Source organism: Galeopterus variegatus, unplaced genomic scaffold (assembly GCF_000696425.1).
Source record: "Galeopterus variegatus unplaced genomic scaffold, G_variegatus-3.0.2 Scaffold2236, whole genome shotgun sequence".
NCBI classification, from domain to species: domain Eukaryota; kingdom Metazoa; phylum Chordata; class Mammalia; order Dermoptera; family Cynocephalidae; genus Galeopterus; species Galeopterus variegatus.
This window is the reverse complement of record NW_007728347.1, coordinates 24449-48972: the sequence shown is the minus strand read 5'-3', so window position 1 is coordinate 48972 and position 24524 is coordinate 24449. Positions and strand designations below refer to the sequence as shown.

At 40.5% G+C, this 24524-nt stretch overlaps 2 protein-coding genes across 4 annotated transcripts in view; one reads left to right on the top strand and one right to left on the bottom strand.

Annotated features, from left to right (window-relative positions):
* LOC103597206 (IST1 homolog) overlaps window positions 1-2498 on the top strand; it is a 29228-nt gene extending 26730 nt beyond the window's left edge. For all 3 annotated transcript variants that reach the window (XM_008581018.1, XM_008581017.1, XM_008581016.1), the window contains exon 10: window positions 1096-2498. In XM_008581018.1, the coding sequence (XP_008579240.1) occupies window positions 1096-1295 (200 nt within the window). In that variant the 3' untranslated portion in view covers window positions 1296-2498. The remainder of the gene's footprint in view (window positions 1-1095) is intronic.
* A 12736-nt stretch (window positions 2499-15234) lies between these two features.
* PKD1L3 (polycystic kidney disease 1-like 3) overlaps window positions 15235-24524 on the bottom strand; it is a gene marked incomplete at its 5' end in the record, with an annotated part of 32859 nt that continues 23569 nt past the window's right edge. The window contains 5 exon segments of the mRNA XM_008581033.1: window positions 15235-15398; window positions 19487-19612; window positions 20292-20396; window positions 20399-20428; window positions 22302-22401. Coding sequence (XP_008579255.1) covers window positions 15235-15398; window positions 19487-19612; window positions 20292-20396; window positions 20399-20428; window positions 22302-22401 — 525 coding nt within the window.

Below are 24524 nucleotides of genomic sequence, written 5' to 3'. Positions count from 1 at the left end.
GCTAAAATGGAACTCAGGATTTCCCGCTTCCAAAAATAAAAGATTTTCCCCAGTCCCAAAGAATCTCTCAGGTTCCCTGTTTATGTTAGTGGTATCGCTATTCTTTTTCACTTATTTTTTTCTCATCTTCTGGTTTTAAAGTCATCCTCAAGTTCTTTATTATATTATTGCTGTTTCAACTTCCATTGTGCCTGGAACTTACCCCCTGCCCCTCCAACTTTTTTTTTTTTTTAATTGGGGTATTAAAAGAGATGTTAGGAGAAAATAGACACAAGTCATAAATGTATATCACAATTTTCATAAAGCAGGCATGTTCATGTGGCCATCCACTCAAAAAAAAAAAGCACTATCAGAAACCCCGATGGGGGATACTTTTAAAATTAGAGACAGTTGTTTTATTGAGGTATAATCTACATTAAAAACACATAGACTTTAATGGTGTAGTTTGAGTTTATACACACACACACATACATACACACACACACACACATAACCACCACATCAGCCAAGATATAGAACGTTTCTGTTATCCCAGAAAGTTCTCTTGTGTTCCTTTCCAGTCAGCTTCACCCCTCCCCCCAAAGGCAAGCATGGTTCTGATTTTCCATAATTGTAATTTAGTTTACCTATTCAAGAACTTAAGATATAAATGGAGAGCCCAGCCTTGAAACACCAAGGTCAAGGGTTCGGATCTCCATACTGACCAGCCACACACACACAAAAAGATATAAATGGAAACATACAATAGATAGATAGGTGGATGATTTTAACATAAAATATAAAATGGAGAACTAGAAATACAGATCAGACCATTACATCAAATAATACTTCCCTTAAACTTTTTTCTCACCATAGCAAAGTAAAATAGGAATCAACTATAATTAGAAAATGCAAATGTTAATTGTCCTGAAAAATTTTATTGACTGTTAGAATTAAATTTTTAATTATTTTTTTAAAGTAGTGTTTTCTCCTGTATTTTGATCATTTTATTTTTTCTGCCAAAGGGGATTGTGGGCCTTTTTATTTTTTTCTGCTGGTATCTGAGGCTTTTCTCTGGGATTTATAACATCATGCTCCTTGCCCTAATTTAATTAGGTCCTGGACCCAAGCCAGAAGCCTCTGCAAAGCCCCCTTCCAGACCTGTGGATAACTATGACAACTTTGTACTACCAGAGTTGCCATCTGTGCCAGACACACTACCAACTACATCTGCTGGTGCCAGCACCTCAGCATCTGAAGACATTGACTTTGATGATCTTTCCCGGAGATTTGAAGAGCTGAAAAAGAAAACCTAGGCCTCTTAAACCAGGCAACTTCAAGTTCTGGGAGTTGAAACTGAGCAGTTTCTCCTTGTAACAAAGAATCTCCATGAAATTCCATTTCATCTATTAATTGTCACTGAGCATACTCTTCCTTTGGGCTCTCTTTCTGCTCAACCAGATTCTGCTGCTTTCCAGTTCTCTATTAATCCTAAGAGACTAACAACTGGAGACTCTGAGTTCAGAGCAGCTGGCTCCTGGCAGCTGTGCTTGTCTGTTTCCTGTCAGAATGATTCCAGGTCCAACAGTTCCTCCACAGAAGAGTGAGAAGATGAAAGCATTGCAGGAAGAGTGCCAAAGATGGCTGGACAATGGAGGAGAGCACCCCATGAAGTGTCTCAGCCACGTGTTGAGATTCCAGACTTAGAAACAAACCCCTCTGTACAGGGGGATTGTGGTGAGTGAGAATCAAGGCCAACATGTGTGTTTTCTCAGTCTCTAATTGAATGGGAGGGAGAGAAAAAGACTCAGGAAGTCATTGTAAAGGTTCCTGGAAGCTGGGCCCTCTCATTGGCATATACACTACTCCTTGCTGCAGGGCACTATTTCACCTGGATCCAGTTGCAAAGTTTATTTGGGAAGTTGAAGCCCTCTCTTAGTTCTGCTGGATTCTCAGGGAGCCCTCTGTGGCCTTTTGCTTTATTTTGAGTGCTATGTTTCCCTTTTACCAGAGGGCAGCACTGTGGAAATGACCTGTTTTCCCCATAGAATGTTCTGTTGGATTGCATTATTGGCAAAGGAAGGACAGGCCACATATTGGACAGAAGTTGTCATTCAAGCCTAGGGTGGGCTTCCAGCTGCCTTAATAGAAGTACTCAAGTCTCTTGGGTAGTGAGCTGGAAAGCCTACAGGAAAGGAGGAGTACCTGTTTTCATTTGAAAACTTTATGATCAAGGGAATCTTTAAAAACTGATCTCTGATAAATTTTTGGTGCCCACGTGGCTGTAGTTCACTGCTTTCCTGGGAGGATGAGAATCTTACCGTTGTAACTTATGTGCTTTTTTGGCCCTTAGCTAAGGCTATCCTTCCTCACAGGGGTGGCTTTGGGATTGGGAGATACAGCTTTTGCTTCTGTGTGATGTATCTGTACATACCTGTTTCAAGCAGCTTTCCTTTAATGTTTTTGATTGGTTTGTATTTTATAGCTTAGTAGCTGCTAATAAAGTTAAAGATCCTGTGTCCTGCTTTCTTCATAGTTTGTTCAAATAAGGAAGTACAAATTTGGATTTTAGTGGAGAATATTTTTAAACATCTGACCCATGTTGGTGCATGAGCCAGAGCCAGCCCCAGCACTCACCTTCAGCTTCCTCAGTAAAGCGGATGCTTAGAGCATTATGGGGCTCATTTTTATCTCTGTATTGAAAGATGCTTGGATAGCATCTGTGAGTTTGCGTGGTTACTCCTCTGTGGTAGAGCTTCCCATCGGCCAAACCTCATGCTTGTATGTTTATTTTTAGTAAGTTGCAGTGATCTCACTTCTGACTCATCTCCCACAACTGTCCTGGGGCATGGGTGGTGAGTGTTACTTGCTGCTTGGCAGCAGAGCTGGGTTATCCTTGCAGTGTTAGCCCAGTCCTGACAGTGCCAAGATCCATAAGCAAGAACTTGGAACCAATGGGATTTTGATTCCTCACTAACTTACAGAGTGAAGAACCAAGGATATTATACTGTATACTATACATCTACAGTTTTCTAAGCTACATCACTTAAAGATAAGTAATAATATGCTGAGAAGTAATAAGCTAGGATAGGAGGTAACAAGACTAAGGTAGATTGTCTTTGTCTTCTAAAGCTTCAGTGTTACTGCCCATTGCTGTGATGGCTACTTACTCAAGTGAAGTGTTCTGGTGCTGCTGGATTCCTAACCAGTTTGAGAGCTTCTATAGCAGCATATCTATCAATGTAGCTTCTTTCATAGAAGGAGAAAAGTGAGGAAATTGAAATTCTTGCTAATGTTGGAATAAAAAAGTACCAGAGATCCAAAAAATAGTAAATATATAGAGTAAAGATAGTATTTCTTTTAATTTCTTTTCAAGCATTGGACTGTTTCCACTACTTACGGGTTGAAGGCCACTTATTTATAGGACAGTAGCTATAGAACATAATGTAGTCTTGGTAAATTGGGTTTCCTAGAAAAATAGCTGGCAGAGCTGTTGAGACTAGTACAGGGAATATGCTGATACTGTGCATAATCTTACGAGCAGTTACAGTTGAGCTTTTCCAGTGATATAAAATCATGATAGTTTATTTTTCAATTACCAAACCAGAGAGTTATCTACCTTAAGGGACTATCTTTCTTTTCCAACGGCCATTAGAATGGCAGAAAAAAAATAGAATGATCACAGATACCATCAAGATGATACTGGTGAGGATCAGAAAGGAGCCTATGACTGGGTCCAAAGCAGTAACCTGGAAAGACAAGAATACTGAGTGACTGACAGTTTAGTGTCTATTTTATAAACATAAGCTATATGCTAACAATTGGGATATGTTAATAAGAAAACATCTGGTGGAACCTAGGGTGACAGGCAAAGAGACATTGAAAAGGAAAAAGTGGACAGAAGAGCAGGAATGACTGACTCTAAGGATGTTAGAATAATTTTGACTTCCGGGCTTTTACAAGAAAAAAACAGTGAGATGCAGTGGAATTGCAAATGATTCAAATCCTTTGTGAGTTTTGGCAATTCTGGACAATATATCTAAACATGGAAGCTTCAAGAGGTAGCAAACCCATATTGAAAGAATAAATGCTTACCAAAAGTGACAATGAAAGCTGTCTCTGCTATACCAAGAAACTAAACATGGCATTCCAATAAAATTTAACAGGTTAGCCATAGAAAACTGTTTTTGTTTTAGTATTTTTTTTGTTTTGTTTTAGTATTTTTTGTTTGTTTGTTTTTTTCTTTTTTTTCCATTGTCTTTAAAGCTGTAAGTTCTGAATTCTGTCATTCCTTTCTGCATAAAGAGATCTTTCTCAAATTCAGGGCTTACCAAATGGTTTCCATAATAATATCCTTCTAATTTAGGTGTTCTTTTTTTTTTTTTTTTTTTTAAAAGATGACCGGTAAGGGGATCTCAACCCTTGGCTTGGTGTTGTCAGCACCACGCTCAGCCAGTGAGCAAACCGGCCATCCCTATATAGGATCCGAACCCGCGGCCTTGGTGCCATCAGCCCCGCACTCTACCAAGTGAGCCACGGGCCGGCCCTTTAGGTGTTCTTTTTTTTTTTTTTTAAAAGATGACCGGTAAGGGGATCTCAACCCTTGGCTTGGTGTTGTCAGCACCACGCTCAGCCAGTGAGCAAACCGGCCATCCCTATATAGGATCCGAACCCGCGGCCTTGGTGCCATCAGCACCGCACTCTACCAAGTGAGCCACGGGCCGGCCCTTTAGGTGTTCTTTTTAACAAATGATGTTTATTTTCCCTTGGTATTGGCCCACTGATTGTTGACACTAGCGCATTGTTAAAAAAAAAAAATGAAAACTCAGGATAATTCCTTGTAATAAACACCATCTTGATGGAAATATCCTATATGACAAAATATCTCTATGCACTAACCTATCATCCTCTTAAAAGTGCTTATGTCCAGGTCAACCAAATAATTTAAGCAGTCTCTGAGTTTGTAATGCAAGACTTTTTCCCAATAAGTTCACTTGATTTTCCCTTCATGTTGCATAGTAACATTGAAAGCAGAAAAGTTTTGTTTTGCTAAGTCAAAAAGTAGGTGTTAGCAAAAGTTTATTATTCTGATTGTTACTTCCTTTAGAACTTTAAGATACAAAGAAAGTACTCTAGGGGTGAGGGCTTCAACCCCTCGCAATCAGAATTAGAATCACAACAAAATAGTTCAGCCAAAACTAGCAGCTACATTCTTTTTTCTAAAGTAACTTTCCACATTAGAAACTGTTAATTTACCTATTTTAATAAGGAAACAATTCTAGATTATGAGAATGAGCAACGTTGATCAAAATCTTGCCAGTTTCACCAATTTAAACTGCAGTTTTTGCCTTCCTTGATCAAATCTACCCTTTATATACCAGTGTTTGTGGCCAAAATCCTCATATATAAGTTTCCTCCTTTATCATAAAAGATAAAATGTAAAAGTTGAATGGGAAGATGGAGATGTGTGTTGGTAGTTCCTGGAGGGAAATAATAGGCCCTCTGAAAATGAGTATTAACTGCACAGCAATAGTGTAGTTCTTCCTGCAACTGTACCTCCCTACTTTAAAAAAAAAAAAAGTCACTTCCATTATACACTTTCAAAGGGCCATTTAGAAGTAAATCAAGTTAATTCTGGCCAGGTATGAGAGCGAAAGTTCAGGCCCAGTGTCCTTTGGCAATAAGATTAAGGATACAAGAAGTGAGGAAGGAGGTAGACTAAGTGCTCATGAGCAGGTTTCTGAAAGCAATAGCCACTCAAAAGCTATATGAGCTTTATAAACAATAGCAAAGGATCTAAATTTCTCCCTTTTACAGTGTGCAGCGGTGCAGATGGGGGCTGCTTTTATAAGCAGTTCCCTCATTATATATGTTAAACCAAATAGAAACGAGGATTTTTTTTTTTTCTTTTTTTTTACCTCCTTGTATTGAGAAATTCCCATCAGGAGACCAACAGTAATCATTGCTGAACTAAAAAAAGTCTGGTAGTCAGAGATGCTTCATCTAAACAGCAGATTAAACTGAACAGAAGATAGGCCAGCCAGTGGAAGATGATTACAGTTCTTTCTGTCCTGAGGTGCTTGCTGATGTGGCCAACATAGAAGCAGTGGAATGGAAAGAAATTCCTTGTGGCCATTCAAATTACTATTCCCCAGAAATACATAAAATTTCTTTGTAATTACATAGTGTTTTCACTTAAATTTATTTGACCTTAACATTATCCTGTGAGCTAAATTTTATCCCTATTTTAGAGATGAGACAAACATCTGGATTTGAATCAAACTAGTAGAAGTATGGAACTACAACTAAACCCAGGTTACTTAGTCAACTACATTTTCTCCAAAACTCACTGCCAACTTGAAGCAATGTTGTCTGGCTACAACAAGGGCTACTGCGAGGCTAATGTCTCGAATCCTGCCGACTAAGCCAATTTGTCTGGCTACGGCTATGGCTAAGGCCTGGAATCCTCACACTGCCAATTGTGGAGACAATAATCCTGTTGGTGACGCCAATTGTAAAGCTAGGCTACCACGCTAGATGTCGCGGCTCTTTTACCTGCCAGTAATCCTGCACCGACTGGGCCGATAGTTGAGCTAGGGCTGGGTCTGGAGCTCCCAGACCCCTCAAGCCCATTCACAGACTGGGTCACAAACCCTTCACATGCCAGGCTGGGTCACCAGACCTCTTCACGCAGTTCTGTAAGCTAGGCAACCAGCCACAAGGTCCTTGGAAGCTGCAGGTCTGGAAAAAACATGGCTGCACAGGGCGGGTGCCCGAGGCAGTAAACACCAGCCAAAGAGGTGCAGTGCAGGCATACTCACTCCACCCACACAATGTTTACTGAACCACCCTGAACCAGCTCCAAGGCGGGGGAGCCTGACCAGATTGTTCCATTTTCCCAACAAATGGTTTTCTGTACAGTGACCTTTTCTATGGGAAGCAATGTGATTCCATGACCACAGACTTAGGGAAAGAGAGACACTGGGCATTAGGGCTTACAGCAGTGGCATAGACTGTCAGTGGGATCAGGAAGATAGCAGAAAGCCCACCACCTCATCCCAGGCTTTGATCAGTGTTCTCCTGATGACCTGCAGCCTAGGGTTATGATGCAGCAGGTTGCTTAGCTGAACAGTTGCCAATACAGCCAGGAAGCCCAGGAGTGACAGCAGAGTTCATTTTTATTGCCTCATAGAAGGTGATGAACCTGTACGAAGAAAAGCTGACAGTTATTCATCATGAAGCATGTGCCATTGTCAATTCCTGTGATGGGAGTATCTCCAGTGCACCTGCTCTGAGTCCTATTAGGTCGACTGCTTACTGATGTAAGAACTCTGCTTTGTAGTGTGGCCTCCTATACTTTTGCATGTCAGAACATTAGCAAAAGGGCATGTATGTGGTTGAGAGCTGTGCTGAAGAAACTGAAATGTGTCCTCTAGCTGGTGTCTACATCAAATTCACCCTGAAAGTAAAGACCAGCCTCCTCTACTGCTCTGGTCTGAGCTAAATCTCCTCTCAAAAGGAGACAAGTTAACCCAATGAGATGTGCCATCATGCTAGACTGTTTTCTGAAGCACTCTAATCCTATATTGTTCTCTGGCAGTAGCTCTTCTAGTAGGTTTAATAGTGCTGAGAATACAAACATGGATGCTAAACTAGAGGTGAGAAATGCTGCTCACAAATTAGGTTTTTTTTTTTTTTTTTTTAAAGATGACCAGTAAGGGAATCTTAACCCTTGACTTGGTGTTGTCAGCACCAGGCTCAGCCAGTGAGCCAACTGCCATCCCTATATGGGATCCAAACCCACGGCCTTGGTGTTATCAGCACCACACTCTCCCAAGTGAGCCACGGGCCGGCCCACAAATTAGGTTTTGTTATACGAGAGATACATTCATAATTTTATGTTGCAGCAACTAGGTTACTTGGAAAGAGCCCCATAAACATGAACAAGTTGGCACCTGATCACAATTCTTTTATTGTCGTAAGACCAAGGTCTTAAGACCTGTCTACACAGCAGGCTGGACCCCAGCTGCCATCACCATTCAAGCTGCACAGACCCACTGTCCCTAGACCAAAGAAGATGGCCAACGGGACACCAAACATCTCTTGGTATGGATGAGTTAATGGATGAACATCTCTATCCAGAAAGCAAACCCCTTTGTATATAAAGGATGGGCAATATGTTATGGTTACATTTAAAGGATGATTATTTGTTGTGCCTCAGGCTTTATGCCTTGGCCAGGGTACAAAATAATAACTAATTCCAGGCCTTTGTTCTGTGAAATTTAAATGCATTATCCTTGACAAGCACATACCTACCCATTATGAAGGCAGAAGAAATTTTCAATGTGACTAGCAGCATAAATGGCTTCTAGTTTATTGTTTTCTCTGCTGTGGACATTAGCCCAAGTTCTATTTTAACTGATATTATACAAATACAGATCTGGTAGGGCGGAGGAGGAGGAGAGGGGGAGTCTGAAAGAACACTTGTGTGTAACTGGGAAACTTTAGATAAGAGGTAGGAATATCCTGTGTTCCTCAGTCTCCCTCTCACCTGTACCAGTCATGGCGGTATTGTGCTGTGTTTTTTGTTGTGTAGAGATATATGCTTCATGTCAAGTCCCAAGATGACAAAACTAATGAGGATTATGTTCATGTCCAGAATGTTTCCCTCCCTAGTGAAGAACCTTCCCCTCTGCCATTTCAGCTGTTGATCCTAAACATAAATCCTACAGTTACCACTGCTTGTCTGAAAGATTAAAGTCTCTCTCTTTTTTTAAAAAAAAAGATGACCAGTAAGGGGATCCCAACACTTGATTTGGCATTGTCAGCACCATGCTCACCCACGTGAGCTAACCGGCCATCCCTATAGAGGGATCCGAACCCATGGCCTTGTTGCCATCAGCACCACACTCTCCCAAGAGAGCCTCGGGCCGGCCTGATTAGTTAAGTCTGTATCTTATAGAGTGTTATGAACACTGCTGACTTCTATAGGCAAAGCACACTGCCAGGCACTTTTTCAAGTCTAATTTGGACAGAGTAGGTTATGGTCTTGGTGCTGTTCTGTAGTCACTCAGAAATGTTGCCTACAGAAAAGTGGGCCTCTAATACAACTTTCCTTGTATAACATTTATTCCTTTTCTCAGAGATCGTAGACCTTTTGCATAAACTTAAAAATAAATAATAGAAAAATTTCTAAATTAGTTATCAAGTCTGAGAATAATGAAAAAAACATTGTAGTTGGCTTAAGATATAAATATGTTCTCTTTTTTCTCCTCCCCCTCCCTCTAAACGTATTCTCTTTTGAGTGCAATCATTCATATTTTTAAATACTTGCTCTTTGTTCATCATACTTTCTTTTTTTTTTTAAAAGATGACCGGTAAGGGGATCTTAACCCTTGACTTGGTGTTGTCAGCACCACGCCCAGCCAGTGAGCGAACCGGCCATCCCCACATGGGATCCGAACCCGGGGCCTTGGTGCCATCAGCACCGCACTCACCCGAGTGAGCCACTGGGCCGGCCCTGTTCATCATACTTTCTTGTTTTTATTTATTTATTTATTATTATTTTTTTTTTTCCTTTTGTCTTTTTTCATGTCCGGCAATGGATCGCAACCCTCAGTGTCGCGCCCGTACCGGACCGGGACCGGCAATGGGATCGCAACCCTCGGCGTTGCACCCGCACCTCGCTCAGCCAGTGAGCGGGAACCAGTCTGTATGTGGGATCTGAACCCTCAGCGGGAGCGCCTCCGCGCTCCAAAGCGGCGCACTGTAGCAGTGCGCCACCGGGCCGGCCCATACTTTCTTGATATTACTTTATAATAGGGGTAATAAAACTGCACATAAAATAATATTATTTGTACAGATTTAATTATTTAACTCCTGAAAATTGAAAGAGCTACTCTGCTTTGTGGAAAGCCAGTCAGCCTCTAACTGAATTCAGACTTCTGGAAAGGACTGAAATCATAGCCATAATTCTAGTATCAGGTCATTTTGGAGCTCCACAAATAAAATCTGTTGTCAATCTTTAGTATTTCTCACATCTAACATTTTTGGTTCACTTGTATCTTGAAGGCATAGTAACAGACTAGTTGGTAATAGATGATTTTGTGAGATGATAGACCAGGCAAAACCCTTATTTGATGTCTGCAGGCAAGTTAAGCTGTCTAGTCTTACAGAGGTGAAGCAAGCACGTGGAGTCAAAGAACACCTGGAGTCAAAAGTCTTTAAAACTTTTGCCCTCTTCTCTTCAAACTTAGTCTTTGAATAACCCCAATTCTTTGTGTATCATCAATTTCAAATGTTTCTGAGTCTCTACACTCTACTTAGTATTTCTGTTAGAGCTGTCGTGAACATTAAATGAAATCATGTATGCAAAGCAATTGGAGAAATGCCAATTTCACTAAAGTCAGTAGAAGGAAAGGATATACTGCCGATTGCACCTAGAGAGGTGTCAATGGCTTAACAGCTGTTACAGATGTTACCCTTACCAAGTTAGAATGGCTGCAGAGATAAAAGTCTAAAGCACTAATATCCCATGGGTATCTATAGTATCCCATGGATATGCAGATGTTTATATGAGGATGGACTAAAAAGCTTCAGACTCCACCTGGAAGGCCAGTGAGAATGTTGAAGTTTATAAAATCATGAAAAATCTTGTAAATATAAACTTTTCACAAAGCCCCAAAATATGAGAATTAAGATATACCCCTTGTAGGTAGAAAGTACATTTTGGAACAAAAGGAATTCTTACTTCTCATAGCTAGCTCTCAGGATTGGGGACTTTTCTGATCTTTATTTTGACCTCTATTTTTAGATAGTTACTAACAATAAAAACCCTATGAAAACCCTCAGAAGGCCTTTGTGCTTCATTTAGAAGTAGGTATAGAAGTCGTCTACTCTGTGTGGGTCTGGGAGGAAAAAAAATCTTAATTAAAAGTAGCACTTAAGGGGCCGGCCTGTGGCTCACTTGGGAGAGTGCGGTGCTGATAACACCAAGGCCACGGGTTCGGATCCCATATAGGGATGGCTGGTTCGCTCACTGGGTGAGCGTGGTGCTGACACCACCAAGTCAAGGGTTAAGATCCCCTTACCGGTCATCTTTAAAAAAAAAAAAAAAAAGTAGCACTTAATAGCAAATGGAAGGACACTTGTGGGAAAATTCCACAGGAAAAAAGAGGAGAAAGGAAGTCGGATTAGGACAGACTTCTTGTTAAAGGTGGGGGAATTGAATACCAGTTTCCCTCCAATCCCTTACAAAACACCACTACAATGATAATGAAAAAATGACCCGAAGATGAAGAGGAAGGCAGATGAGATCAACAAACTGGGAAGCTGAAACGTAGAGGAATGATACTGACAGCAGATTCAAGAAAGCTGAAACCTAAGACAGCAGTGCAGGAAACCCAGAAGCAAGCCAATTCTAACCACAAAACCTTGGAAAGGCCCAGAAATTGGAGGCATCGGTTATCGCTGAGGGTAGAAGTTCAGGTGGAACTGAAAATAGCATTGATAGTCTGAACATCAGCAATTAGATCCCAGATTTCCGCCCTCACCATTCACAACCGGGTATTTGCTGCCCATCCTGCCTTTAACACCCCAAGACTAAAGGTTTATTTCCTGGTGATCTTTGAACTGGAGAGAATTTGTACTCAGATACATCTGAAAGTAATAATTTACTGAAAAAAGGAATTTAGGGAAAGTTTGCATGCTGCATGGTGAGACCCTTCCCAGTCCCCCAGTCCCCTTCTCTCCACAGGCTCTGAGAAGTATAATACTGTAGGCTCATAGCCTCAAGGCGGGAGTTTGAAGGGTCCCTCTGTGAAAACTGACTGCCCAAGAGAAAAGACAAATACCAGTTGACAAGCTCTATCCATGCACACAGAGCTTCTAATTAGCATTTATTTGCTTTTTATTGCCTCCCTTTAAATACAAAAGGACAGCCACACACTGAACTTCTAACTTTGAAAACTGGAGATCAAAATACAACAACAAATCAAGAAATAAAAGAAGCTCAGAGGAATTAGAGACCGTGAAGGAGGAGAAGAAAAGAAAAACACTATAATATCCTCAGAAAGTTAAGAAAGGATATTGTATCCATAAAAGGACAACAGCAGGCTATTTAAAAAAGATATTATGTGAAAGACAATTTTTGGAAGTTAAAATATTATAGAAAAAATTTTGACAAATGGTTTGGAAGATAAAGTTGAAATAATCTCTCAGATATTAGAAGAAAAAGATGCAAAACAGAAGCAAAAACATAAGAAAATCAGAGCATCAGTCCAGGAGTTCCAAATGCTAGGAATATATCAGATAAAGCAAACAGAGAAAATGGAAAAGAAATTAACAGAGAATAATGCAAGAAAATTTCTCAGAACTTGAGGACACAAGTTTCCAGATAAAAGAGTTTACTATGAGGTCCTTTCATAACCCTGGGGACAAAGAGGGAAATCTAGAAACTTTTGGGAATCAGAATGACATTATTATACTTCTCAACAGCAACATGAGAAGCTACAAGGCAATGAAGTTATGCTTTTCAACATACTGCAAGAAACATATTGTATCCAGACAAATTAGCCATCTAATGTGATGGCAGAATAAAAACACTTTGGACATGTAAGGCTTCAACAAATTTACCTCCTTTGCCCCCTTCCAGGAAGTTACTGGAAGAAGTAACTCCAAGTGCGGAAGTAAACCAAGTGAGGAAGACATGGGATCCAGGAGAAAGGGGATCCAATATTAGAGAGAGGTAAAGATAATCCACAGGGTGATGGTGAAGAGAACCCCTGAAGGGAAAGCTATAGAGCAGGCCTAGAGAATAACCAATTCAGATTGTGCCAAGAGGAGGGAGGGCCTCCGGGAGTTGGGGGATGTCTCTACGAAAAAGAAAATGATAGGTTACCTGATATTTTCGAGCAGAATGAGATATTTTTTATTTCTAGAAAGAGTTTGGAGATGAACCAATGATAAATACATGCAAAATCAAGCAAATTTTTTTAAAAAGTAATGATAAATTCCAGGGAAAACAGGAAATTTAATTGTAATATACTACATGTCCCATATTTGAAAAATATATAATCATAATAATGGAAATAATATTAAACTAAATACAAATTATTATATTGGAAGAATGAGGAAAGAAAAAAGGTGTGCGTGTGTGTGTGTGTATATATATGTTAGGCATATGTGTGGTTATAAGAAAGCCATCCTCACAGCAAGAAATAAATAATGTCTACAATGGAAAATTCATGAACTAGCAAATAAGCGTGTTAAAAAATTTTTAATTCTATAAGAACCAGTTAAAAAAACTGAAAGTAGATGTCTCCAAGGAGTAAAAGTGAGGTAGGGATAAACAGAGGACTGCTAGTTTTTTCCTTGAACTATTTGATTTTTTTTTTTTTTCCTTTTTGTCTTTTTTCGTGACCGGCAACGGATTGCAACCCTCGGTGTTGCACCCACACCTCGCTCAGCCAGTGAGCGCCGGTCTGTATGTGGGATCCGAACCCTCGGCGGGAGCGCTGCTGCACTCCCAAGCGGCGCACTGTAGCAGTGCGCCACCGGGCCGGCCCAAACTATTTGATTTTTTAAATTATATTTAAGGAGATTGGCTGGTTGGCTCCGTTGGTTAAAGCACAGTTTTGGTAAAATTATATTTATGTGTAATAACTTTAATTAAAATAATATCTTTTAATGAGTAGTATCAGTTAGAGAAAGAATTGGGCATTCTCCTGAGATACCCAGGTCACAGAGGCAGGAAAGAAGAGGCCTTCATACCCACATCGCTGGACTCCAAAATCAGGGTCACAACACAGAACAGATTCCCATTAGCACTGAAGACCACAAATTCCACAAAGAGGGCTTTTGTGCATTGGTCTAGTCAGTGCCTGTGTTCAAGATGCTGTAGAACTCTGGGGAAACAGAAGACAGGGCCAACTACTTTCTCCATTCAACATTACAAAGGAGGAGGATGCCCTGGGATTCCCATTATCACTATCACATACCAGGTAAGAAGCTACATTTCCCAAATTAATTTTCCTATAAAATATTTTATGATTACTAATGCCCAAACTTTCACTGATGTTAACATGAATATAAATTTAGTAGACTATAGGAATGGAAATTTTCACAATAGCATTCAGACCAAGGTTAAACATTCAGGAAAATATATTTGGCATTTAAGGTCTGAGGTAGAATTAATTTCACATGCTATGTCAACTACTTCTTTTTGAAGTATTCCATGTCACTTTTTACTAACAGCTATTCAGTTTTGAGATCTGGAAGGAGTGTAAATGTCATTTTGTTGGCATTATTGTTTTTGAGTAATTAATTCCATGCTGAAATTTTATTTAATTAATTAATTTATTTAAAAAGATGACTGGTAAGGGTATCTTAACCCTTGACTTGGTGTTGTCAGCACCACGCTCTCCCAAGTGAGCTAACTGGCCATCCCTACATATAGGGATCTGAACCCGTGGCCTTGGTGTTATCAGCACCACACTCTCCCAAGTGAGCTAACTGGCCATCCCTACATATAGGGATCTGAACCCGTGGCCTTGGTGTTATCAGCACCACACTCTCCCAAGTGAGCCATGGGCCCTTTGCTGAAAATTTAAATGAAGAGATGATCATTTTAATTTAGACTTTTTCATATGTAATGACAGACTCTCAGGATTCATATACTAACCCACTCTATAAGTCTCTGGAAATTAAATTTTGGCATTTGAATTTTGGGTTGATGTACAAATAGTTCATAAAGGGCAGTATTCAATATTTGAAGATTACAGTTTGTCTAAGCTAGAGTTACCTGAGTTCAACTGCAGCTAGGATTGATTAGATATGTGTTTTTCCAGTTAAGAAAAGGAATGGGTTTTGGCAAATTTCCAAACCAAAACATATCTGTAGTTTGAAGTTGAACAAGGAATTTTTAAACTAAAAGGTATATTTCCTGAGAAGTGTAAAATAAAAGTATCTACAAGTGTCACAGACAGAATAGTAACATTATAGCAACTGTTGAAACTATTCAAATGGATCCTGAATTCCTAATTGTCCCACAAATGGCCAGAAGACACCCTGGTCCTTTTGTCCAGGGCTCAGACTTGCTCACCTGGTTGCAGTACTGGAGTTTCTTCCAAGTCTCACAACATACCTTGCTCCTGAGTAAGTGGCAAATTCCCCTTGGAAGGGGTAGCCACCCAGCATCTCCTGATTCTGGTAATGCCAAATGCTGTCTGACTTTGTGATGTTTGTATCAGGGGGGCCCTAGTTAACCCCATAGTTCTCTGTATCTTCCTGATGTTGGTGAGGTGGCTTCACTTGTTCTTGAGGAGATACTCTAGCTGGGAAGAGTACCACATCACAAATGTGAATCTGATGAAGAAGAACATTGCCCAAAAGAAAGGAGTTTCTTCCCATTAGTAATAAATCTTAATGAGAAAGTAAAAAACAATTTAAAAAATTGCCTCATTAAGTTGGTAATGAGACAAAGATGCACACTTTCACCACTATTTTTGAAGATACTAGCTAATGCAATTAGATAAGAAAAAGTATAAAAATAAAAAATAAGAAAATAAAATTATCACAATTTGTAAAATGTATATATATGTCTATATATATGTGTGTATATATATATACACACACACATATATATATGTCTAGATAAGAGAATCAACTGAAAAGCTATTACTTACAAAAAGAAAATTCAGCAAGGTGGCTGGGTGCTAAATAAACATAAAGAAATCAAAAGCCTTAATATAGCCACACAATATTTACTTAGAAGGTATAAAGAAATAAAATACCTCATTTGTAATAGCAACTCAAAAGATAAACAAGAGATGTGCTAAAAGTATATGAAGAACAATTTAGAATATTACTGAGAGATACAAATAAAGATAAAAACAAATAGAAAAGCATACCATGCTCCTACATAGGAAGAGAACACCATAAAAATACCAATTCTCTAAATTAATCTTTGTAAGTTCTTAGCTTATATCTATATAAATATCTAAATCTATATCTTTAACTATACAAGCTCTTAATATATAAAAAGTTCCTACAAATCAAAACAGGCAATCAAAACCAAGCAGCCCAATGAAAAATGGGTAAAGAATATGAACTAATATTCATTCATTCTTTCTTTCAATCAATGTATATTGAGTGCTCACATGTTCCAAGTTCCATGTAAGAGAGTCCTTGCCCACAGAGAGCTCACATTTAAGGAGCAAGAGGGACAGGCAATAACCAAACAATATTCAGGTAATGATAAGTTTCTTGTTTCTCAGCCTCTTGTGAGACTCACCAGTGGGAAACATCCACCGTGGGCCTGATCACCCCTGGGTGAACAGACAAAAACTGAACCTGCGTAGATAAGGTCTAGGGACACTTGGAGTGCCCAGGGAAATGTGGCCATATTGAAAAAGCCAGCTGATCTTTCTCTGGTTTCTCATGGGTCTCAGGAGGGATGTTTGGAAAACTAATTGCACCCCACATTTACATGGCTGGGCCCCAGGACTGCTACCTCTGTAATCCCCATACCGGTTAGGAAGGAGGTTGCTATTGGCCCAGTGGTAGAAATCCTTAAGAAGTTTGATTTCTGAGTGTAAAGCTACTCGACCACTACTATGCCAGTTGTGGTGCTCTTTTATGTGCTGGTAATCCTGCACCGAATGGGCTGATTGTCAAGCTAGGGCTGGGTCTGGAGCCCACAGGCCCCTCAAGCCCATTCACAGACTGGGTCACAAACCCTTCACATGCCAGGCTGGGTTCCCAGACCCCTCACATGCCAGGCTGGGTCACCAGACCCCTTCATGCAGGTCTATGAGCTAGGTAACCGGCCAAAAGGTCCTTGGAAGCCATAGGTTTGGAAAAGCATGGCTGTGTTGATGGCAGCTGCCCCAGGCAGTAAACACCAGCCAAAGTGGCAGCACCAAGCAGGTGCACTAACTCCACCCCCAACTGGCCCTGAGGTGAGGGCCCTGACCAAACTATTCTATTTTCCCAACAATCCACCCCTTTAGGGTCCTTGCCCTACAATCTACATGTTCAGAATCTTCTGCGACATTCCCCTAACAAGGATAAATTACCATTACATCCACACATTATATATTCCATCTCAGTCCCAAAAGTCTTAAGCTTGTTGTAGCACCAACTCAAAAATCCAAAGTCCAAAGTCTCATCTGAGGCCAAAAGCAAAAGTCCTTCCAGCTGTGAACCTGTAAAGAGTCAAAAACAAGTTTATATACTTCCAAAATACAGTGGGACAGACATTGGGTTCACATTTCCATTCCGGAAGGGAGAAATAGAAAGGAAAAACAGTCCCCAAACAAATCCAAAACCCAATAGGGCAAATGTTAAGCACACTGGGGCACCTGGACCCCTAAAGTGTTGGGCAACCTCGGTCCTACAGCTCCACCAAGTGCAGATCATTGAGCTGCATGGTGCCTGTGGCTTTTCCAAGCTGGCACTACACATTGCCAGCAGCCCCATGGTTCTGGGCTCCTGGTGGCAGTCCCACCATCATGGATCCACTAGACATTTCTTCAGTCGGGGTTCTCTGTGGGGGCCCCAACCCCACTTTTCTGCTCCACATTGCTCCACAGATGACCTCTGCAGTGACTCCACCCCTGCAGCAGGTCTCTGCCTGAGTTCCCCAACTCTTCCATACATCTTCCAAAATCTAGGTGGAGGCTGCCACACCTCCACTGTTCTCACGTACTGCTGGCCTGCAAACTTAGCACAATGTGAATGTCACCAAGGTTTTTGGCATTTTTCTTCGGAGGTGCTGAGGCAGGATTGCTCCAGCCAGAGTGGCTGGGATGCAGGGAGCAGTTTGCCGAGGGCAATGACACCTTAGGTCTGTCCTCCAGGACAACTGAGTTCTCCTAGGATGGGAGGGGCACTCTTCCAAACTTCTCAAACACCCTCAGGGCCTGTGATGGGTGGGGCACCCATCCAGACTTCTCAAATGCCTTCAGGGCATTTTCCCCATTGTCCTGGTTCTTAGCATCTGACTGCCTCACCAGCAAGATAATGTCTTTAGCAGACAGTTTATCTGCTTGACCCTTGTGTTTTTCTCCTGTTCTCTGCTCTTCTACTTCATGGTCAGGCTGCAAATTTTCCAAATCTTTACACTCTGCTTTTACATTTTGGCTTTTGAATTAGTTCAGTCAGCTCAGCTTACACCAGCTACTCACTCAGTCTCAGGCAGTTTTTGCAGTGTTCGCCCACAATTCAAACAGCTGCATTCAACCAGTCCATCAAGGAGTGGCTGCCCTGCTCCTGTGCATATCCACAGCTCTTTCTGTAGCTGCTGCCTCAGAGACAGGCAGGTAGTAATGGAGACTAACTTTTCCACCTTTTCAGCAGGTGGAAACATACTTGAAATTCTGCAGGGGCACCCATCCTCTGGTCATCTGCACATCTGCATGTGGCACTCTTTTCTCGGGTTTTACAGCACCCAGCTGGCCATTGGGTTTAAGTGGCAACCTCCAAGCCATTTGCCTTCAGACAAATGCAACATGCATTTACTACATAGTCTCTAGAGCACGTTACACCATCCACCCCTAGGTTGCATAGCTGCAGCCACAAGGGGCTCTACCTGTTTCTGCTGCTTTACTGTCTCAGTTTCTCATATACAACAGGTTGTGCCTGGAGATGCATGGTCTCCCCAACTCACCCCTGGTTTGGTTGTCTTCCCTGGTGTGAGAGGCAGAAGTGGCCAGTCACTGCATGTCATCCTCCAGGACATTTATCTGTGCTTCCAATGACTCTGCTTTCTGCCACAAATCTCGATCAGTTTGCAGTGTAGTGAGCAGCAGCCAGGCTTTGGGCAGCAGAAAAGTGGCCACCAGACACCACATGCTCAAGGATAGCCACATTTCCTCCTTCTTCCAAGGGCTTTCGGCTCCTGTACCTGCTCAGAATCCTGCCGACTACACCAATTTGTCTGGCTAGGCTAAAGCCTGGAATCCTGTTGACATTGCCAATTGTAGCACTCTTAATACTGCCCATGATGCCAATTATAAAGCTAGGTGACCATAACTGTTGTCAGGCTCTTTTACCTGCTGGTAATCCTGCACCAACTGGGCCAATTGTTGAGCTAGGGCTAGGTCTGGAGCTCAAAGACCCTTCAAGCCCATCCACAGACTGGGTCACAAACCCTTCATACACCAGTCTGGGTCATCAGACCCCTTACACTTAGGTCTATGAGCTAGCTAACTGGCCAAAAGTTCCTTGGAAGCTGTAGGTTTGGAAAAGCATGGCTGCGTGGGGCGGATGCCCGAGGCTGACGCCTGCCCGCCTGCTTCACCAAACTCCTCTCTACTCTCTCTCTCTCTTCTCTGTTCCTCTCTCTCTCTTTCTCTAGAAGAACACAAGAATAGCAACAAAAACTAAAAAGATACATTGGTGGGCATGTGCACTAACTACACACACACACACACACACACAAACAATTTGCTTACAAAGGATGATAAACCACACCCAACTGGACCCAAGGCAAGGGCCTTGACCAAACTATTCTGTTTTCCCAACACTAAAAAATGGTGAGAAAAGCTTTTCTGGATAGTTTGATGGAGGTGAAATCTATTGGAGTTCTTTGCAGAATAGATTACAGTCATGAACATGATAAGGAAGAGTTGTTCTGGTTTAAAAGAGAAAATAATCATAGCTGGGTGGTTAGCTTAGAAATTCTCTAAACCCTTTTCTTCATTTTTCTCAAGTCTATAGAATTTTGCAGGTCAAAAACAGGCAAAAATTGGCAATTTCATATGGCTCAACCTAGTAACTGTAAATAGATATGTATGTATGTGTGTGGGTAGGCACGTGTGTACTTCCTTCCCAGAATTATTCTACCACCGGTCAGAAACTTTGCTTAAGATACATAAAATCCCACACAAAAGTATTTAGTTTTAGTTCTTAGAACTAGTTCTCTTTCTTTTACTCTCTCTTGATTATCTCTGTGCATAAGAAGGGAAGGCAAGATAAAAACAGAACTTGTCTTCTTTGGTCTTTTGTCCAAGGAATCCAATAATGCTCTAGATGTGTTGAAGCTAGTCACCTAGCACTTTTAGAATAGCCAGTTTTCAAAACATTTTCATTTTTCCTCCAAGATGTAAAGTATGCAGATCATATATTGTTACATTTTTTAGGTGTAGTCTTTCCATTTACTATACCACCTTGTTTGAGAATCCAAATGTTACAAGGTAAGGATTTTAAAGATAAATTTTCACATTTCTATATTGTCCATTTTATTCCCACCTTCCCTTTCCTTCTTGGAAAACGTGTTGCTGTATGGACATGTTGCTATTTTCTCTTCAAACCAAAAATACTTCCAGTCAGCTTGAAGAGCTTCTTCTCTTTCAAGGTTCTTTCTGGGCACTTAACTGGACTGTTCAGAGCTGGGGCTATGTAGATGGGGTTGTTCCTCTTGAACCAGGTAATGATGAAGAACATTTCGCTGTCAAAAATTCAAATGTAGGTCAAATAAAAGTTATATTTTATTAAACAATCATTTACCAATGTTTGTTGAGCATCTCCTATGAGCACCTCCTGTTAAATGTTGAAGAAACAAAGAATAAAGTTATTTAAGCAGTGCTTCTCAAACTATCTATTGTGAAGGACTTGTTTTTAAAATATTCTAATCCATTGGACGACAATACTTTTGTAAAATATAATAAAAATGAGTTACTAAAAAAATGAAATAAAACAGAAGCATATAAAATACAAATCCTATTTTGAAAATATGGTTCAGTAGGCTTAAAATAGGTCTGCCAAGTTGCTATAAAAGTTTCTAAATGCATACTCTCAATTTCTGTACTTAGCTTGGATTAGAAACAGTTCTAATCAGTGGACCACACTTTGGGAGCACTGTTTTAGAGCACTGTTTCTTAAATTTATTTTGCATGTGAATCACCTAGGAATTTTGTTAAAATACAGATTCTGGGGTGAGGGATAGGATTCTGAATTTCTGACAATTCCAGGAGATGACAATGCTGCTGGCCTGCAGTCAACACTGTGGTAGAAGAATTTAGAGACATGTAAATCGAGAGGGAAAGAGAAAGAGGGAATTAGAATATGACTTAAAACTTGCCAGTATCTCATACGTGCCAAGTACCATGGGATCACTGAAGAGTGAGCAAATTTTTTTTTTTTTTTTAAAGATGACCGGTAAGGGGATCTTAACCCTTGACTTGGTGTTGTCAGCACCATGCTCACCCAGTGAGCGAACCGGCCATCCCTATGTGGGATCCGAACCCGTGGCCTTGGTGTTATCAGCACTGCACTCTCCCGAGTGAGCCACAGGCTGGCCCAAGTGTGAGCAAATTAATCTCCCCAGGAAAGTCAGAGAGGGCTTCACAGAGAAATTGACATTTGACATTTGTTGTGAAGGATGAGTAGAGTTCTCCAGATGGACAGGGACAGAGAGAACAATTCAAAATCTATGGAGAACTGAAATAAGTGCAAGAAAAGCTGTTTAAAATCAGATTAATGATTTTTTAAAATCTCACAAGGAATTGAGTGCCTACTGCTTAGTAGAGTGTCCACCGCTCAGCTTAAGAAATAAGTGATTGCCAACATAAAGTCTGTCGTATACCCCTCTAGAATGACAACGCTTCTTTCCCTCAGAGAAGTAATCCTTTCCTGAATTTTGGGATTTATCATTCCCATGCATTTTTTTTTACATTATATACAAATTTATAGAGGAGATACATATATGTATCCTCTAGTCAAGATACACATTGTTTTACATGATTAAAATATTGTGCTAATCTTTCTGCAACTTACTCTTTTGCCCAACATAGTGTTTGTGAGGGTCATCCAGGTGATATGAGTAGCTGTAGTCAGTTGTTTAGATGGTACATCCCCTTAGCCTTGGTGACTAAATGTGGGAAATAAGAGGAATTTAGGATTACTCTAACATTTTTAGAGAATGGTCATGCTCTTAACTGAAATGAGAAAATACAGTAAAGAAGTGGATTTGTGGTGCAGGTAAATAATTAGGTTTAGTTTGGGGCACTTGCAGGCATTCAGATACATACAGATGGTGAGCAATTTTAAAAAGCGTCTGGGGCTCAGGAAGGAGAAGGAGATCCAGAATATAGGGGAGAGTTGAAGCACCGAGAGAGAAAATGTGATAATCAAGGGAGAGGGCATTGAGTTCTGGTGACACATTGATTAGCCATGTGCAGAGGAGGAGCAGCAACCAGCTGACTGGAGATAAGATCTCTGCATGCATAAATACACTGAGTCAGGAGGTGGCTAGAATTCCAATGTTCTAATAGAGTTTGCTCTTTGCAAAATTAGACAGTAGATAGAACTGCTTAAATTACTGCAAAGTGCCAAGATTCTCTTTGTTTGTTGTTCCTTCTCTGTGTTAAGCCACGGCATCCTGTTCATCGTCAGTGAGAATAAGAACGTGAGGAAGATCACCTAGACAGGAGAATAACAGGAGAACTTAATGAGCAGTTGTTACAGAACCCAAGAAGATGACATCACAGTAAAGGTGAAGCTGGGTATTAACGATAAATTTCAATTATTTGGCCCTTTTATTTTTATGGAAAACTGAGAATTAACTAATTTCATAATCATTTTTGCATAATGAGGGGGACCTGAAAGGGCCCCAAAAGTCTAAGTATTGTTACTATTCATATATTTGCCCATAGTTCTTAATCTGGTTGGGTAGGAAAGCTTAAACTATTAAATGATTTGTGATGATTTGTATAAGTTGCTTAATAAAATCCCTTAGTATCTTTGGAAGACCTTTGATGAAGAGCTGGACTGGAGAACGTAGACTTATAGAAGTCCTAAAGATTAAATCTCAGTTTAGCAAAAGAAGTCATGGAATCTTAGAATTAAATAAGACCTTAAATACCTGTTAGGGGAAACAAATATCCCCCACTTCTTAAATTTCCATGGAGAGGAGGAAAGTTCTATTCCAGTCCTCAGGAGAATAAAGGACGGGAGTGGCACTTCTAGCCTGTTGCCACCCTCCTCTTTTACCACCTTATCTCACTAGGAAGAATCTGTGCAGGTGATTTCCATCCTCCCGCTCCCCCTCCCCGCTCTGCTTGTTTACCCGCAGTGTGGTCCCTTCTGCTCTGCCTGCAGTTCCCGGGGTGGGCACAGTGGGCCAGGGCCAGGCTTGGCCTCTAAAGGAAAGTTTGAGGCCCTTCTCTTTACACTTACTTTTGGAGTTTGATGGGTTTGAAGTGGCAATTCTGTGTGTCTGCTCTTCAGACCTAAAGTCGCCCTCTAGTGGATTGTCCCCAAAACTAGACTTGATCGTAGAAAATCCAGTTGGCCATGGATCCAACCAAATTCTTCACTGTAGCAATACCAATAAGTAAGCTAAACTTTGGTCTCCATCTCTTCTGTTCCTCTTTTTATACTTTTCCACCAAACTTTTTTTTTACTGAAGTTATAAATATATATATAAATACATACAAAATTTATATACAAAAATTATATAAATATTATATTATATATATATTTGTAAAATATTATCTATTATATATATATTTATAAAATATTATCTATAATATATATATTAAATTTATTATATATTTATATATAAATAAAAATTTAGAAAAAGAAAAAAATTAAGAAACTAAAAATATTGTGTAGTCTCACCACCAGAGATTTTAAAAAAACCCCAAATCCTTAAAATTTGGAGTATATCCTTTCATAATTTTGTCTTACTTAATATATACTTGGAATAGCTTTCCACATCATTACATTTTCTATAACATTGCTAATGGTTGCTCCATATTTCACAATATGGTTGTCTCATATTTACCAATGCCCTATTGTTGGGCATTTAAGTTGCTGTGATTTATTTTATTATTATTAACCACTCTGGATTTTTTTCCGGATAGATCCTTAGAAGTGAAACACCTCCAGCAAAGAGATGCAGAATTTGAAGGCATTAGAGAGCTTGTGTTATAACACCAGGGTCAAGGGTTCAGATCCCCATACCAGCCAGCTGTCAAAAAAAAAATAAACAACAGAATTTGAAGCCTTTTTATATTTGCCAGATTTTCCTTAACCAGCATTGAGTATCCATTTCCTTGGTATCACTGTGTATTATCATTTTTCTTTGCTATTTTTAAAAGCAAAAATGGAATTTTATTGTTCTACTTTACTGGACCGGTGAAAATGAATTTTTTTTACATGGTTTTTGGCCATTGTGATTGCAAGGTTATTTTTTGCTTTAAAAATATTTATATTTTGGCTGCTGTCCCACATTTTCAGGGCAGCCCTGGGCCCTGGGCCACTCTGAGCACAGCCCAGCAGATTTCTTTCTTTAATAAAGCTTGAGGGGCCGGCCCGGTGGCGCACTGGATAGTGCGCCACTTGGGAAGCGCGGCGGCGCTCCCGCCCGAGGGTTCGGATCCCACATACAGACCGGTTCCCGCTCACTGGCTGAGCGAGGCGCGGGAGCAACACCGAGGGTTGCAATCCCGTTGCCGGTCCCCGGTCCGGTACGGGGGCAACACTGAGGGTTGCGATCCGTTGCCAGACATGGAAAAAGGCAAAAAAAAAAAAAAAAGACT